At 44.8% G+C, this 18812-nt stretch overlaps 1 protein-coding gene across 9 annotated transcripts in view; it reads right to left on the bottom strand.

Moving 5' to 3' along the window:
* CHD9 (chromodomain helicase DNA binding protein 9) overlaps positions 1 to 18812 on the bottom strand; it is a 179781-nt gene that overhangs the window by 68499 nt on the left and 92470 nt on the right. For 5 of the 9 annotated variants that reach the window (XM_066584027.1, XM_066584031.1, XM_066584028.1 and 2 more), the window contains 4 exons: positions 10556 to 10682; positions 4856 to 5002; positions 1287 to 1355; positions 325 to 380 (listed from right to left, as the gene is read on the bottom strand). In XM_066584027.1, coding sequence (XP_066440124.1) covers positions 325 to 380; positions 1287 to 1355; positions 4856 to 5002; positions 10556 to 10682 — 399 coding nt within the window. The remainder of the gene's footprint in view (positions 1 to 324; positions 381 to 1286; positions 1356 to 4855; positions 5003 to 10555; positions 10683 to 18812) is intronic. The other 4 variants (XM_066584029.1, XM_066584030.1, XM_066584032.1 and 1 more) reach the window with 2 other exon arrangements.

Genomic DNA, 18812 nt, shown 5'->3' with positions numbered 1-18812 from the left:
ACGGAATAACCTCATTGGGTGGGACATCCCTTTAAGTGCATCTTTAATAAATTAAAGTAATGTTTTTTTACTCACACATCTATAAGGGCTTTAGTTTGGTTAAGTATATAACATTTTATTAAATGGAACACGCTAGAAAAAAATAAGGGAAAAGGCCTGTGCCATGTCCAGGGAGCGGTGATAGTTATTCCAAGACAGAATCCCCATTTTATGCACCATCTTCCCAGATCCTGCCTCAGACATAACAGTCTATTCTCTCCGAATGTTGGCCTTGGACCCCAGAAAGGGAAGGAATAAAGAAGATACCGTTTCTGTTTTACTTACTAGTTTTTGTACTTCACATAAAATTCTTCTACTTCAACTAACATCCCAGATGTAGTCTGAAATCACAAAAAATAAGGTATATGATGGCATCTTGTATATTTATGATGGAGATTATCATACACTGAATGGCCACTTTATTACAGGCATCGGCCCTTTGGAACTTCCCTGTATGATTAGACCCCGGAGTGCGGCATAAAATCAAATGAGCACGTTTGCTGTGGATCAGTTTCAGTGTGAATCCACATTAGAATGGGAAAAATCGAGCGATCTGATTGACGTCCAACAAGGACCATAAAGTGTGGCCATGATTGCTAGACTAGCTGGGGTCAGGATTTCATACACGGCCAGGCTTGTGGGGGTGTTCTCATGGGACAATGTGGAGAGTAGACTGAGAAGTTTCCTTGCAGTCTTGTGAACTGAACCGGCTGAACTGAATTAAGAAGAGTGGGAGTCTGTTTGATATAATCTAGTATATTGCAGCGGAATACAATGCTGGAGCACCAACTAATCATGTCTGGATTCTTCTTCTTTGTACAGATGGGCTATAACAGCAGATGACCGGTTCCAGCGCCACTGCTGTCTAAGGTACAGAAACATAAAACTCTTAGTATCTAAAAGAAGACAAGAACTGGATCACTGAGCAGTGGAAAACCATAGTTTGGTCAGATGAATCCAGATTTCTGCTACATCATGCTGATGGGAGGTCAGAATTTGGAGAAAGCAGAATTAATCCATGAACCCTTACAGTCAGGCGTCAATAGTTTAGGTTGGTGGAGGTGAAGTAATGGTGGGGAGAATGTTTTCTTAGCAAACCCTGGGTCCAAATTTCCTGCAGAATGGTATCATCACCTCAGTGAATCTATGCGATTCGGAAGGCCAAAGAAGGTCCAACGTTCTACTAGATGGGTGTCTCTGATAAACTGGCTATTCCAGGTATAGCTGAAGATTTGACTATTTCTCACCTCCTTCTTTACAATCCTCGAGGATAAGATTTTGTCTACAATGGCAGCATCCTCTTCACTTGGGTTTTCCTGCAGAAAAAAAAAATATGATTCTTGGTTATACCTGCTCTTCTGCTGGTCACTAGTGGAAATATGTCTTTTCCGAGGTCTTTTCCGGCCCAATGATTGCTGTGGGGACGGCAGATATTATCGTTGGGAGAACTAGCATCATGCTATACATCAAATGAACAGCTGCCCATGTAATACATGATTATCCAAGAACCCCCCAAATGGAAGACCCTCAGGTAGCAGCTCTCCAATGTGGCTCATAGTGAGGGTACTGAATGGAACCCACTATATATGTTGTATTTGGAAATCAACCCCATTTCCCCTTTAGCTATCAGGCCAATTTTCCCACTTTTCACAAACAAAACTAAAACCTCAAATGTTATACAAAAAACCTATTATACACCAATATCCAGATATTTTATGAAAGTAGACACACGCCACATTGTAAAAATGACACCCAGCACTTTATAATCATGGGGGCCTTCATGGAATATTACACCAAAATGCAAAAGGGCACAAAACCTTTAAGCAAAGCTCTGTATCCAGCACCCTGACTTCAACTTGGTGCTGCACCTAAATATTGCACCAAGAGTACCGAGCCTGGCATCATCTAAAAGATTGTACAATGGTCTTTAACCCCTTAGTGACGGAGCTTTTTTGCTTTTTTCCATTTTTGTTTTTTCCTACTCTCTTTTAAAAAATCGTAGCTCCTTAATTTATCCATTGACGTCGCTGTATGTGGGCTTGCAGGATGAGTTGTATTTTTCAATGGCACTATTTATTGCACCATATAATTTACTGAAAAACTTTTTAAAAATTCTTAGCGGAGAGAAATGGAAAAAAAACGACATTCCACCATCTTTCGGTGCGTCCCGTTTCTACAGCACACAAATTGCAACAAAAACGACCTGATATTTTTATTCTATGGGTCAGTACGATTACTACGATACCAAACTTGTATAGTATTTTTTTTGCTGTAGTACTTTTATATTTTTTTCAATTATTTTCTGCCGTCATTTTGTGCGCGCGATAACTTTTTTATTTTTCCGTCGATGTAGTTGAGCAAGGGCTCATTTTTTGCGGGATGTCCTGAAGTTTCCGATAGTATCAATTTGGAATACATACACTTTTTGATCACTTTTTATTGAGTTTTTTCTGGGAGACAGGGTAACTAAAAAAGTGTATTTCTGGCGTTCTTTTTTTTTTTTTTTTTCAGACGACGTTCACCATGCGGAAAAAATAATGTGCTACTTTGATAGATCGGACTTTTACGGACGCGGCGATATCAAATACATATTTTTATTTTATGATTTTGATTTTTTAGTAATTGATATGGCAAAAGGGGGGTGATTTAAACTTTTATAACTTTTTTTTTTTTTTAACAATTAAAAAAACTTCATTGATTATTTTTTTTACATTACTTTGAAGTCCCCCTGGGGGACTTTAACATGCGATGCTTTGATCGCTCCTGCAGTATGACGTAATGCTATAGCATTACGTCATACTGCTTTTTTACAGGCAGTCTTTCAAGCCACCCTGTGTGGATGGCTTGATAGGCAGTCTGCTAAGGCAGCCCTGGGGCCATTCATTAGGCCCCCGGCTGCCATGACACCTGCACGGCTCCCCCAATCTCACCGCGGGGGGGCCGTGCGGGACCCCCGAACAGCGTTTGGGGGATTTAAATGCCGCTGTCAGAATTGCCAGCGGCATTTAAAGGGTTAATAGCCGCGATCGGCCGAGCGCAGCTATTGCCCGCGGGTGTCAGCTGTAATAAACAGCTGATGCCCGCGCTGTATGGAGGGAGATAGCGCCGCTACCTCCCTCCATACACGTCCTGCGACAGCAGGACGTAGTTTTACGATAGGGCTGTCACTAAGGGGTTAAAGAATAGGTCATCAATAGTTGATTGGCAAGTGTAATCTGCTTGGGACCCCCAGGGACATTACCAAGTCAGGGCGCTGCAACGTGGGTGATGTAGGTGGAGCAGTTAGCCTCCGGCTCCATCCGCGCTGACAGAAATCTGAACAGCTGAATGCTGGGGATGACGAGCGTCAGAACCCTCCAGCCGATCAACTATTGATAACCTATCCTGAAGATAGCTCGTCAATAGTTCACACCTGGAATACCCCTTTAACAAGAGCTAATTGCAGCCCTAGCATTTTTGCAACAGCAATCTTTAAAAGTCATAATGTATGGATATATGTCCTTGGTAGTGGAAGGGTTAAAGGAGAACTCCTCTCTCATGGCTCGTTAGGGAGTTCTTAAAATAAAGTTTTATGAATGATTGAAATTACAGGTTCAATATCTACTGATAACATGTCCTCTTCTAATTTACATCAAGCACAGGGTTACCATAAAGACCTTCTCTCAATCAAATCTCACAAGACCAATGCGCAGAAGTCCCATCAGACGCTACACAGACAGCACTGCTCATCTCACCGTCACTACTGCACACACATACAAGGGGTGGACAAAAATATGGAAACGCTGTACGAAATGCATGCCTTAAATTACATGGGATTATCAATCATATTTCAATAAGACATATACAGACGGATTTTAAGTGGAGGTAGTAAGACACAGATGCTGCCGGGCAGAAGTGAACATCTGCCTGAGCCACAAGGTTCCATTAGTCAGGGGTTTGAACCACTCAGCTGCTGTTAGCAAAACCACCCAGAGCAGGGCAAGAGGTGAAGTAAACACAAATTTGGTGGGAAAGCTCTTAGCCAAGCAGGGGTCAAAAGAGCAGCTCAGTGCTAATGATTACAATCCATGCATTTTGTATGTTGTTTCCAAATTTTTGTCCACCCTATGTATGTTACAAAGGATGCCAAATTATTATTAGCAGGCTACTAGTTCTGCAAGGCAGGACGCATACACATTGGTAAAGAAAATCTGTTTGGTTTGATCCCCAAAAACTACTTTATGGGGCTCAAAAGTAAGGGATCGGGGAGTCTGGGGAGCTGTGTTTAACACTCATTGGCTCCCCGATCCAGCATTGTATTCCTGTGCACACACAGCAGGGCACTTTTCAGCCAGCTATCCCATTCATCTCTACGGCAGTGTACGCACAGCCAGCTCAAAAGTCATGCTGTGCGAGTGCGCAAACTTCGCAGGGACACCGTGCCGGAATCGGGGACCCGGTGAGTATCCAACACAGATAGCTCCCTGTGTTCCCCTCACTTTTGAGTGATATAATGAAGTTTTTGGGGCTCAAACATGATGACAGGTTCCCTTCAACAATGTTTTTGCATCCTGCTGCAGAACTAGTTTGCTGCTAGTAATACTTTTGCGTCCCGTGTTGCTCAGGTTCCCATTATCCTCAGGACGAAGGCGATGTCATAAGGCCAGAGAAGAGGCTGCAGCACTACAGGGCCCTTCATTGGTGGGGATGCCGTAAGTCGGCCCCTCGACGATCTGATACGAATGACGTATCCTGAGGATACATCACTTATGTTTTAGTCCCAAATAACCCTTTAAATGCTGTACAATATGCAGTCAGCCCGCACTGGTAGACATACCACAAACAGTTGCAGAGGCTGCTCTGCCGGCAGGGAGGTGGCACTCTTTTTGTTTTTAACACTGGCCTTTGGTTCTTCCTCGCTTTGCTTCCCTTCTCCCTCCTCTACATACTTCTTCCGCTTTACTTGCCGATTTGATCTTCGTTTCTACAAAACATAAATCAAATAAAACTGTAACTCATAAGAGGTGAAATCAGATTTCAGAAACCGGCCAACATCTTAGACGGAGAAGTCATGGTGTCGCTCAAAGTTCAGCACGCTTCAGCTGCAGATTGCCTTCACAGATTACTCTGAAAATTTACAGATTTCCTCAATGCAAAACCTGCATGGGCCTCTGATTAGGGGTATTTGTTGCACTATTGTTTATGGGCTACTATGGTGATTGCAGTTCAGCGAGACGTGGGAGGTCCGGTTGTGAAAGAAGTTGAAGGCCACGTTGGGGAGTCGCGGATGTTTGGTGCGGATTCTGCTTTTTATGGCTTGTAACAGAAATCTGCATTTAACACGAGACTCCGGAAGATGAAGATGAATAGTGGTAGAAGTAAGACCCATTTACGCTGACAGATGATCGCTCAAAAGTCGCTCAAACGATAGTTTAAATGACAGTTTTGAGCGATCATCTTTTCATAGACTATAGTTACTAAGTAGCTACTTAAGAGCTATGCAAGTGGAGTGGGACACTGCCGCTATCACTAGGTGAACAATACAGCTGTTCTGCATAAGCAAACAGCTGTATTGTTCTCTGCGATTACAGCTGACGTACCTCTGTGAACTTTCAGTGGGACACTGGCTGTAAGAATCTTATCAGCGCTGCCGACTGTGATAACAACCTGCACCACTGATAAGAGTTCATCACTTAATTCAAGAAAACTAGAACTGAGCGAGGAACAACGTGTGCATAAAAACTGCACGATGTCCGTGCATTTAGACCCAACGATTCTCGCACAAAAGACAGCTTTGAGCGAATTTTGAGAGAGAATAATTGTGTCTAAATGGGCCATTACTCAATAACTCCCAGATATTATTAAATTCCTTTGTGACACATAAACACTGACACTGATAGTCAACTGATAGTCAACTGCAACTAGACAAACTCTTTAAAGTTACCAAACTATTAACGGCCGGGCCATCATTAGTAGATCGGCAGTGCTCTGTTGCCTGGGATCTCTGTGAATCAGCTGTTCACCAAGCCTTTGTGCTCATGCACTGAACTGATTTCTGTAGGAAGCAGACTGCTCTGTTTCCGCTGCAGTGGCCAGATGTGGTATTGCAGGCAGTGTTACCATTCATTTTAATGTGGACTTTGACTGTGAAACCAACACCGCCTGCAATACCACATGTGGCCACTGCAGTGGAGACAGAGTTGCCTGCTTCCTGCAGAAATCAGTTCAGTGCATGAGCACAAAGGCTCGGTGAACAACTGATTCATGGAGATCCCACGCAGCAGAGCACTGCCAATCTACTACTAATGGCCTATCATTAGACCGTCAATAGTTTGCAACCAGACAAAGCCTTTAATCAAGTGGTGGATTATACCAAGGATTGAACACAGAATCCACGTTGATTTAGTGCGAATGTAACATCCAGTCTGCATCGTTGAATAGCCCATTCATCTGAATAGGAATCTGCATGGTAGTTTATACGGAACAAATTTTTTTACTAATGCCTGCCAGCAGAAAACGTAAATGAGTCACATGTCACTTCTTGGTGCAGAATCAGCGTTGGGGTTTTCTAAGGATGGATTAGCTGCACTCAGCATGCGGATCCTTGGCAGTAAATAAGTCATCGAAATCCACACCCGAATTTTCTGCGGCCGATCTCATTGTATGGACATGCCCTAATAGGTGATTCCTGTAAACATGCATAAATGCATTCCAGAGCTACACCGTTGCCAGCGGAGTCTTACTGGAAATGTGAGAGTACATTTGTCAGTCCACAGCTGCCATCCCCAGATCCTCAGAACCATCCATTATAATGACGGATGTCAAAGAACACAAAAGAGGCAGGTATCCCATTGTACTCGTTAACGGGTGCTATTTTACTGCTCATTTCCAGCCCCGCTCAGGACTTCCAGGTTCTTCTATGCGTGGGTAGACTCTGACAGGTGTCAGAAATTAGGCCATTATTCTTAGAAAATTACTGTTACAAATGACACAAGAGGCAAAAAGAGATGAAAGAACGATCCCCAGCGTGGTGGCGGCACTGCCGAGTGCAAGTCACCAAAGCCTTTTGCATAAAGTATAATGTCCCGCTTACACCAAATAAGTTCAGAAAACTACGAAGGAGAAGCGAATTGTCGGGCTGCAGGGAAAACGGACTAGTACTAGACTGCGGTGGGGTCGGCAGAAGGAGATGTGGAGATGTAAGGCACATTAAGTTTGACAAAAGCTTAAAATACATGTGAAAAGTCCAGTTCTTATACTTGAAGAGCCAATAGATTGGCATCTGGGGAGAGAAGGAAATAGAGAGGGCTGAACATAAAGGATAAGGCTGCCGGTCCACGGGCGATTTTGCATTGCGTTCCCTGCGGCGATAATTCGGCCGCGGGAACTGCAGTGCACGCTTTCCATAGCGTTGCTATGGAAAGCGCAGCCCCCCCTGTCCACGAGGGGAGAATTATAGCGATTCTCTGCTCACAGTCGGCAAATTGCAGCATGCTGCGAATTGCCACAATTCTCCACGGTGAGCCTATCTGTCGGATAGGCTCACCGCGGAGATCCGTATGCTGGCTCCTGGTCCCTGGCGGCGGCTACCGCGGCAGATACCGCAAGGCCCGTGGACAGGCAGCCTAAAGCACCAATGGTGTCACCAGCTCTATAGGTGACCGGAGGACTCCTCAAGCATAGGGCTGGGTGTAAGAGGATGGCTTTACAATGGGGCATGAAATATGCAGACGGTACCAAGATACACTACATGCCTTTACATGGACCCTGGCACATCCCCTAAACTAAGTTATGGTGGTGTTAGCGGATATGACAAGGAACCGGGTGATTTATTTTCTATACCCACCTGCTCTCGCGATCCATCGGTGCCCACCTCTGAAGTTGGCACATGGCACAAAAATCTGGCTCTTTCCAGAATCCCATGCTTGCGTTCTCCTATACAAGCCTATGGGACAGCACATGCATAGGACTCGGAAAAAAGCCAGATTTTCGTGTCGTGCACCAACTTCAGAGGGGGACACCACTGGATCCCAGGAGTGGGGGAGTAGAACAAAAATATATCACCCGGCTCCCTGTCATGTCCCCTAACAGCACCGTAACTTAGTTAGACAGGTTCCTTTTAAAGCAATTATCCAAAACCTATAATACATAGCGGTATTGAGTCCATCTGAGATTGGCACAAAACACTTTGTCCATGATCTAACACAATATAGTATCACAGAGAACACAAAATATATGTATGTATAATATTATATTATATATCGGAACCCAAAAGTGGGCAATGGGAAATCTGACCCTAAACTACAATAGAGAACAATATGTACGGTATCCATGTTAGACCAGTGCATAATGACCCTGGTGAAAGAACAATCGCGAAATAGCAACAGTCAGGAGATAGATGCCAAAACACCCCAAATATCCTTAAAGGGGTTGTCCCGCGGCAGCAAGTGGGTCTATACACTTCTGTATGGCCATATTAATGCACTTTGTAATGTACATTGTGCATTAATTATGAGCCATACAGAAGTTATAAAAAGTTTTTTACTTACCTGCTCCGTTGCTAGCGTCCTCGTTCCCATGGAGCCGACTAATTTTCGCCCTCCGATGGCCAAATTAGCCGCGCTTGCGCAGTCCGGGTCTTCTCCTGTCTTCAATGGGGCCGTTCGTGCAGAATGCCGGCTCCGTGTAGCTCCGCCCCGTCACGTGCCGATTCCAGCCAATCAGGAGGCTGGAATCGGCAATGGACCGCACAGAAGAGCTGCGGTCCACGGAGGAAGAGGATCCCGGCGGCCATCTTCAGCCGGTAAGTATAGAAGTCATCGGAGCGCGGGGATTAAGGTAAGCGCTGAGCGGTTTTTTTTTTTTACGTCCCTGCATCGGGGTTGTCTCGCGCCGAACGGGGGGGGGGTTTGAAAAAAAAAAAAACCCGTTTCGGCGCAGGACAACCCCTTTAAAACCAAACAGACCAATCTGACAGTTTGACAGGACAGGAGCTGCCAAATTGACCGCCTAGAAGTATAATCAGGTTCATCAAGAAGGAGGAGCCGGAATGAATATGAACAGACGAGTGCTGATTGGTCGGCTGGGACACGCACCTCTTAACCGACCAATCCATCCACACACCAACAGAGAAGTGCTCATGTCGGCGTCGCACCACAGAATGACACCGAGCATGCACCGGCATGTGGATGTCCAACTGCTAATGTCTAACGCCTCTATCTAGCTTAAAGGGACACTAACCGAGTATTGTTTCCTACTTCTGAATTCATCATCATCACTGGAATAGTCAATGACAGGTAATGACTCCACACTTTCTCCACCAGTCCTCTGCCTCTGGGAAGCCTTTGATTCTGCCCTGTTTTACAAAGCACCCATTCAAGCCCTCAGCTGAATACTGGGTTAAATTATTCCCCAGGATTTATGCATGAATGGGAGGTGTGAGACATTTATTGCACAGATAAGACCCCCATCAACAGTAATTCAGGGACCATAAACGTTCACTCCCTTATTAGTGTTTAGCTAAAAATGTTTGTGCACCTCTTGTAGCATTTCTAGCCTGACGACCTTCCCCCCCCAACAGTAATTTAGGGACCATAAAACTTTCACTCCGCTATCAGTGCCTAGACAAAAAAAGTTTGTTTGTTGTTGCAGAATTCTTTTTAAGTGCGAACCAATCACATCCATATCTGTGCCTTGTCATAAGTATGTATGTTATAAGTGTGTATAAATATCCATGCCTCTTCAGATCCAATCCATAAGCCTGAAGAAGAACCCTGCGTTGGTTCGCAAGCTCGCTATTATTACATCATGTATTTTTGTTAGCCATTAAAAGGTATCATATCTACAAGATTACGTCGTTTCTCTTGCTGAGAACAATCACATTTTGTGTCATAATTGTCGCGCACCTACGGTATGTGATTAGCCAGGCAGATAATAGACTAAAATGAGCTACACAAATGGCGTAAGGTGCTGAAAAGATATCCGGCGTGCCAAGTGCAGAACATCTGTTTGGCAAAGGATACATCTGTACTCCTCCTTGGCCTGCTACCCAACCCTCTTGAGCCCCTCCAGTCCACCCTCAACTCTGCTGCCTGACTAATCCACCTCTCCCCTCGTTCCACCTCTGTTTCTCCCCTACAATCTCTTCATTGGCATCCCATTCTTCAATGCCTTCAGTTCAAACTATTCGGCGTGGTCATGTTTATTGTACTTGTTTTCATCATATGTAATGTTCTTAAACCTCTTTTTTCACATGCACAGTTCCTGGAATTAATGGTACTTTAAGATAATAATCTTTATTTCCAGTCTGCACTTTAGCACATCTAGATACAGCTTTAAATCATGTTTACCAGAAGCGCAACTGATGGAGTGAGGGATCCGGTGAGGCTTTAGCTCCATATGCCGGGTGCCAGTAGGTGCCAGTAAGTCAGGGCAGTGAACTGAATCTTAGTCCCAGGTAAAAGAAAACCTTCTTACAACCACTGAGATATATTTGTGACTTTATTACCCATAGATAATGACTATGCAAAGAACTTACTATGGAAATAGCACACACCTGAGCGTCTTCGTCTTTTAGAATCCGTGAAGCAGTTTCAGAATCGGAGATTTCATCTGAGGATTCAATCTTTCGTTTTTGCTTTTTGCCTAGAGTAATAATTAATTTGCTGTTGAAAAGAAGGAAATCCAACAGTTAGAAAAGGAAATTTGTGAGAAAATTGAAAAAGAACTCGACATTTTTATAAAATGATCTGGGAGGAGGGAATTGAGAGGAAATTGATCAATTATGCCGACGATACAAATCTAGGAGCGATAGCTAACACTAGAGATGAGAGCAAGAGAATTCAAAAAGGTCTAGGCAGGCTTAAATAATGGGCGGCGACTAACAGAACGATATTTAACAAGGAGAAATGCAAAGCCCTACAACTGGGCAAGAAAAAAGGCACATACAGAATGGGAGGAATTGAGCTAAGCAGCAGTACATGTGAAAAAGACTTTTGGGGTATACATATCAATCACAGACTGAACATGAGTCAACAGTGTGATGTAGCAGCAAAAAAAGGTAAACACAATTCTGGGATGTATTAAAGGGGTTGTCTCGCGAAATCAAGTGGGTCTATACACTTCTGTATGGCCATATTAATGCACTTTGTAATATACATCGTGCATTAAATATGAGCCATACAGAAGTTATTCACTTACCTGCTCCGTTGCTAGCGTCCCCGTCGCCATGGTTCCGTCTAATTTCGGTGTCTTCTTGCCTTTTTAGACGCGCTTGCGCAGATCCTTCTTCTCCCTTCGGCTCCGCTCGGCAGCATCGGCATTTTGGCTCCGCCCCTTGTACGCATCGTCGCGTAGCTCCGCCCCCGTCACGTGCCGATTCCAGCCAATCAGGAGGCTGGAACCGGCACACATCATGGGGCGGAGCTACGCGACGATGCGTACAAGGGGGCGGAGCCAAAATGCTGATGCTGCCGAGCGGAGCCGAAGGGAGAAGAAGGATCTGCGCAAGCGCGTCTAAAAAGGCAAGAAGACACCGAAATTAGACGGATCCATGGCGACGGGGACGCTAGCAACGGAGCAGGTAAGTGAATAACTTCTGTATGGCTCATATTCAATGCACGATGTATATTACAAAGTGCATTAATATGGCCATACAGAAGTGTATAACCCCACTTGCTGCCGCGAGACAACCCCTTTAAAAGAAGCATAGAGTCTAGATCACATGAGGTCATTATCCCCCTCTACTCTTCCTTCTTCAGACCTCATCTGGAATACTGTGTCCAGTTCTGGGCACCCCACTTTAAAAAAAGACATAGACAAACTGGAGCAAGTTCAGAGAGGAGTTACCAAGACGGTGAGCCATCTGCAAATCATCTCCTATGAGGAACGGTTAAAGGATCTGGGAATGTTTAGCTCGTAAAAAAGAAGGCTGAGAGGAGACTTAATAGCCGTCTACAAATATCTGAAGGGATGTCACAGTGCAGAGGGATCAGTCCTATTCTCATTTGCATAAGGGAAGACTAGAAGCAATGGGATGAAACAAAAAGGGAGGAGACACAAATTAGATATTAGAATAAACTTGGGGTCCTTTTACACAGGAGAACAGTGCGACACTTGTCCCAACAATTATCTACCATTTGTTTACACACACTCACTCAATGGAGGCAGAGCAAACTGGAGATCTCTTCAGGCCACCCATGTCCATTCAGAAAAACAGTCAGTCATTCAAACATGAACAACTGCCTGTTTACACGGGCCGATTATCATCAGGCTTTTATGCCTGCATAAACTGAACAACGAAAGAAAAGTGAATGAATTCTTGGTCAGTGTAAACATGTCCAACGATTGAACGCCAAACAATTATCGTTCACATTCGCATAACCCAGCAAATAATGAATGATAATCTAATTGTTCCATAAAAGGGCCCTTAGTCTAAGAACAATGGCAGAATGCAGAGCATAGGTAGGGTTGTAGACAGAGATGAGGGACAAGATATAGGGTGGTGCAGCACTATAGAGAGCTGTATGGATGCGAATGAGTTTAAAGCGTACCTAACCTTTCAGATGACTTGTTAGGATGAACTGCCATGTATGTATGGGTATTGATGTATCTTGTCGACACCGGAAGCAAGGGGCTGACCAGCCTTAGATGGAGTTGACACCCCTAGATTCCAATTGGCTGATGGTTTGTGTGGATGGTCTTTCTGAATTTATCCCTCTGCAATCCTTCTCCGCTCGTGGCTCCTGCACTGACACTCACCCCTGCAGCCACTCTCCCTTCTTCCCTCCCGGCTCCTGCGCTAATAGTGACCCCCCTGGAATGCCATATAAGCTGAAATGCGTGTTGGGGGTAGTATTCCGCCACTAAAGGTGACTGCGCGCTGTCTCTCTCTTCCCATTCCCCGCCGGCTGTGACATGTCCCCATCGCCCTGCGCCTAGCAGCGGTACTAACTCGGACACAGCGGGGAGCACGCTCCTCCACAGTGGTAAGCGGACAGCATCCTGACAGCGGGGTCCAGAGAAACACCGTTGGTGGAGAAAATAGGGTAAGTGTTTTGGACTAAGTAGTCCAGCGGGACAAGGAAAAGGAGGAACATTCCCTAATTGCCAGAGGTTAGCAGAGCGGGACCCAGAAAAGAACCTTATCAAAATATCGTCAGCAGCTCAGGGAAGGTGTGTAGCCGGCATCCAATCCAGAGCTGTGGGTGTGAGCTGTAGCTACGGCAAGCCAGTCTATGTCTCCACCCATAAGTTTGGTGGAGACAAGATACACCAGTACTGTATGTATGTACATGAAGAGTAACACTATTATGCCCATCATATGTCTTGTATCCTATATTTGTCCCCATTTTCCCCTCTGCAGTTGTGCGTCTGATTCTCAATCACCCAGAACTAGTTGAAGTGGCCTGGCTTCTGTGTTGCGTTTTTATAGACCGCATACAAAGAACTGCAGATCCTGGTCTCTAAAGTTCTGTAACACAGACATAAAATCATCAGTGTACAGCAAGAGTGAGCAGTGGAGCTGTGGTTTCTGTGGCTAAAACAGACTGCCACAGATACTGCCTGCAGTGTCTGTTGGAGTCTGTTCTTCCCTCCTCCCCTATAAAATTCAATGAGCATTGTGAGTCACCCCCCTTCCCTACCCTGTTCTACCATCATTGTGCCTCCTATCAAGCATTTAACAGCAAGCTAGGAGGAAGAGAGACCCCTAGTGGCCATCACTTTAAAAAAAATGAACAAATACTCCATTTTAATAGGTAACTATCAATATGTGGATATATGGGGGTCCCAGCAGTCAGATCTCAACTGACGAGCAAGTTATCCCCTATCCTATGGCTAGAGGATAACTTGTCAACTTGCTCAGATGGAAATATCCTTTAACCCCTTGAGTGGCGGGTTTCCTACCACCCTGTCGTGCCCACCAGGGCAGGTTTTTTAAAATGGTCTAATCATTGAATTTCAACTAGTTTTGCAGTTGCGTCTCAAGAGCCATAACTTTTTCATTTTTCCATTGACATGGCCATATAAGGGCTTGTTTTTTGCGGGGCAAGTTGTGATTTTTTAAACAGGGGGGAGGAAAAAAAGAAATGGGGAAAAAAGAAAAAAAGGGGCCATGTCATTAAGGGGTTAAATAATGTATTAACTTCCTTCTCTGTGTCATTATGACGCACGGATACCACATGTGTGATTGTATTTTTGATTTTTTACAAAGTAAAGGGAGACAAGTGTTTTTTTTATTTTTTTAATAATTTTTTTACTTTTTTTTTTTTTAATTTTTTTTTTAATTTTTTTTTTTTTTGTCCCTTTAGGGGACTTCCACAGGGACCCATCAGGACCCCTGATCACATTCCAGGGGTCCGATGGTGACAGCCCTTTACATGCTGCAGTGACAGCCCTTTACATGCTGCAGTCACATAGACTGCAGCATGTAAAGGGTTAACACAGCAGAGATCGGAGGTTTTCTCTGATCTCTGCTGTAAGAGCTGGTACCTAGGTGTCCTCTCACAGCCAAGCACCAAGCTCTCCCTGTCACAGAGACCATCGGCTTGCTTCTGACAAGCCGATGGTCTCTATGGCAACCTGTAAACAAAGCAGGACATTGCCGACATGTCGGCAATATCTTCTGCTGGTTTTTCAAAGCCCTTGCTTTGTTCTCTGTGGGTCTGTGCAGGCAGAGCACACTGCCACAGCTTGTGGCATTGTGCTCTGCAGCTCCCATAGTGATACATAGCCCGGAAATCTTCCGGGGTATATCACTATGGGCAGTGGAGCTCGTCACGGAACTTTTCCGGGCGTGCCACTCAAGGGGTTAAATGAGGAGAAGACCGATTAGTAATGAGTTAAGAGTAGTCAAATGAGACTGGATCAGAGCAACAAGAAGGGTTTTTGCCATCTCCACATTCAGTAAATTCGGGAGATCTATCCTAGGCGTAGGTGACATGGGCATGCAAGGGACTGAATACAGGGAGTGAAGGAATGGAACATACATGCAATTAGTTCTCCTATGGGGAGAAAGTGCTCATTTTAGATGGCGCTAGATGAGCACTGATTGAGAAGACCAAGTATCCTCTACCGGACCTTTAAACTGGCCGATTCAGACCCTATTAGGGAATGAACGATCCTTCATACGATTGGTTGTCTCCATAGGGCATGGATATGATCAGCAGAACATCCCCAGTCACTGATCATTTTTATGTGCTGCATTAGTAATATCCTTGGTTGCAAAGTATATTGTGATCAAATGATAGCGGAATGGAAAAAGGAAGAAGAGGAATGTAAACTAAAAAGACCAACAGAGATCTGCGTGAACCTTGATGTTCTCGAGTCTACATAATAAATGGATGGGATGTCCTTGTGACTCCATCTCTATAACAAAGAGCGTGCATCTATACATAACTGAACACAAGCCAGGAAGCAGGCACGTTGGGTGCGCCTAATGAAGATGCGACACTCCGACGGACTGTCACTACTCTAATCTAACAGCCCCCCTGCAGTGTTGTGGCGGGCAGGGAAAGGAGAGGTTAACCCAATCGCTACAAAATAGCTTCTGATCCTCTCGGGAAAAAGACGGAAGACTTAAGAGGATAATCACAGGACTACCATTCTAGGGAACCTGAGGAAATCACGGGAGCGGGCCGCTCACACATTGCAGATTCGTTAATTACCAGCTGCAATAGGAATCTGAAAAGGCTGCCCGGATACAAATGGCTGAGCTACGCCCGCCTGTTCACATGAGAGCGGGGAGGCTGGCGTTCTTGTGTAGACGAGGCAATTAGTTTACATCAATGCAGCGACTCTGGCACTGCGGGCACCTGAACGGATCACCCCCCTCCTCTTGGAGGCATTATCAATCTTCTAACTGCATTGCTGTGTGCGGAGATAATATGAAGCCGCCGACGAAGGAAGGTCTATTTCTGCTCTGCAATCTGCTCCCGGCACTCACACATTTCGGAATCTACAAGACGCCTTAATAGACGGATGAAGATTCCCCTAAATAGACCGGCACCCCGTGTACGTCTGCCCTGGCCCTTACCGCATGGGGATATGTTCATTACATGGGGGAACTGAAAAATAATTCACAGTATTGTATAATAATGCACATCCATTCCCCAAATATCTACCGTCAACATCCAAGTGCTCTTTTTTTTAATTATCATTACCATCAGGTCATATTAATACCGTTAAATGGGAAAACCCTGCTGCCCACTTACATGCCACAATTAAAGGGGTATTCTCATGGGCAGCATACTTTAGGATTGGAGTGAGAACAGAGGAGGGGGGGACAGCGTAGAGTTAGCCCTTTAAACACCGTATACTAGCCTCTGTGTCACGAGGAGTACCATTCACATTTACTTAACCCTTTAATGACCACAGTATTTCAGTCCTACAGGAACAGGCACTTTTCAGTGATTTTATGGCCGTAGTTTTTTTTTCTTGGACTACTAAAATTATTCTTGCTGCTTTTTTTCATGACCTATTGCTGTTTTTTAAATAACAAAAAAAGTTAAAACAATGTTTTTAAAATTAGTACATTAAGGCCCGATGTCCACGGGCAGATTTGATTTACGGAATCCACATGGGGCACCTGATTCGCAAATCAAACCGCCCATAGGGAAGCATGGGCGTCCGCACCTCAATTAAAACATGCGGATTTGTTTTCTGGATTCCACATGCGGAAAACAAATAGCACCATGCTCCATTTTAAGGCGGATTCCGTGCGGACGGCTCCCATTGAAGTCAATGGAAGCTGTATGATCCGCGACCCATCCGCAATTGACATTGCAGATGGGCAGTGGAATCCACAGGAAAGAAGTAGTTTAAAAAAAAAAAATTGTACTGCGTGTGTGCCGGGGCTTATGCACACATTTGCAGTACGAAAAATAGAAGACCTGGACAGGCATGCAGGGTCACCGCCCGCAGGCAGGGTCGGATTCCGTTGTGGGCTCCTGCATGCAGAATCCGTGCCGTCCGTGTACATGAGGCCTAATGCTAAAATAAGGTACAGGAATGGGTTCCTCATTTTGTCATGTGAGTGATGTCCCCTTTCAGCAGGGACCGGAGGGGACTGGGTAGGTGGCACTGGACTGGAGGCATAGTAAGCGGGTGAATACTGGCCTTCAATTTTTTTTTTTAACGCCATTGCCTACCCTAGTACAAGTTGTTTTTTGTCTTTTTTTTGTTAAAGGTCAAAAAGCCCTTTAAGGTGATATTAATATTTACAATACAGTGTATGTTCTTCATCCACATTGGCCAATTATTATAACGATAGGTGAAAAACAAGAGGCGGTGATAATGATTGGTCCTCACAGGGATAATGACCCAATTTCTCAATCTAAACTATTCTGTATAAACGGCCAATTTAATCTGACTGCAATCTATCATCGGTAAAACATTTATTCAACATGCTCAAGTACATGTCTGACATCGCATCATCATCACATCTGTAGCACGTAAACATCGAGATGAAAGCCGATAATATGGTGGGAAACAGGAGAGTTTTATTCTTCTCAGCATAAAAAAAGATGGGAATCAACATTTCCTTGGCTCAGTTCCAGGATCTGTCTGTGAATGGCCTGTCAGTGACTGATATTCAGCTGAGCGGCCTTATAGAGGACCCAACAGGGCCGGCTGCGTGACCTTACAGACGCATCCCCACCGGCTCCAACGCTGGTTTCCTTTTCTTTCTACCTCGCCAGTTAGCCGGAAGCAGCTGCCAGGAGCTACAGGGCCTGGCACTAATATGTGTTATGTGGGCAGCCTCCACATCAGCCATTGATACCCAACTGTGGAAACCGTCCACATGACAATATTAGTGCTGGGCTCTTTATCTAATAGTAACTAGTGAGGTGAATGGAGGGGGTATAGAAGAAAAGAAAACCGGCACTGGAGTCATAGTCTTAAAAAAGCGTCATTGGAGTCATAGTCATAGGAAAGCAGCATTGGAGTCCTGGAAAAGCAGCATTGGAGTCCTAGAAAAGCAGCATTTGAGTCATAGTCCTAGAAAAGTGGCATTGGAGTCATAGAAAAGCAGCATTGGAGTCCTAGAAAAGTGCCACTAGAGTCATAGTCCTAGAAAAGCGTCATTGGCGTCCTAGAAAAGCATCATCGGAGTCCTAGAAAACCGGCATTGGAGTCCTAGAAAACAGGCATTGGAGTCCTAGAAAACAGTCAGCTAAAGATCATGTTAAAACCAGTTTGTGTAAACTTAGTCCAAAGCTGCCCATACACAGACTCTGATCACCCAAAATTGCCATTTTGGCCTACCATCATTTTGAGAGAAAGAAAATGCAAACCATTGCTGGCGACAGCCTTTCAAAAATGTGATTTACTAAGGTTGGGAAATTTTGGGCACAGTCGGCTAAAAACAGAAGTGTACAGCATGATCGGCTGAATTTAGCCAACCTTTTGCCACTTTGTGCAAGTCCATTTTTTTTTTCAGAACTTCTTAGTCCCTTCTTAGTCAGCTTAAAGGGGTTGTCTCACGCCGAAACGTTTTTTTTTTTATTCAATAGGCCCCCCGTTCGGCGCGAGACAAACCCAAGAGATGGGTTAAAAAAAAAAAAAAAAGTTTATTACTTACCCGAATCCCCGCGCTGCGGCGACTTCTTTCTTCCTTTACCAAGATGGCCACCGGGATCTTCACCCACGATGCACCGCGGGTCTTCTCCCATGGTGCACCGTGGGCTCTGTGCGGTCCATTGCCGATTCCAGCCTCCTGATTGGCTGGAATCGGCACACGTGACGGGGCGGAGCTACGAGGACCAGCTCTCCGGCACGAGCGGCCCCATTCACCA

The sequence above is a fragment of the Eleutherodactylus coqui genome, chromosome 11, assembly GCF_035609145.1.
Source record: "Eleutherodactylus coqui strain aEleCoq1 chromosome 11, aEleCoq1.hap1, whole genome shotgun sequence".
NCBI classification, from domain to species: domain Eukaryota; kingdom Metazoa; phylum Chordata; class Amphibia; order Anura; family Eleutherodactylidae; genus Eleutherodactylus; species Eleutherodactylus coqui.
Note: the sequence above shows the minus strand (reverse complement) of the source record. Positions and strands in the feature narration are given on the sequence as shown.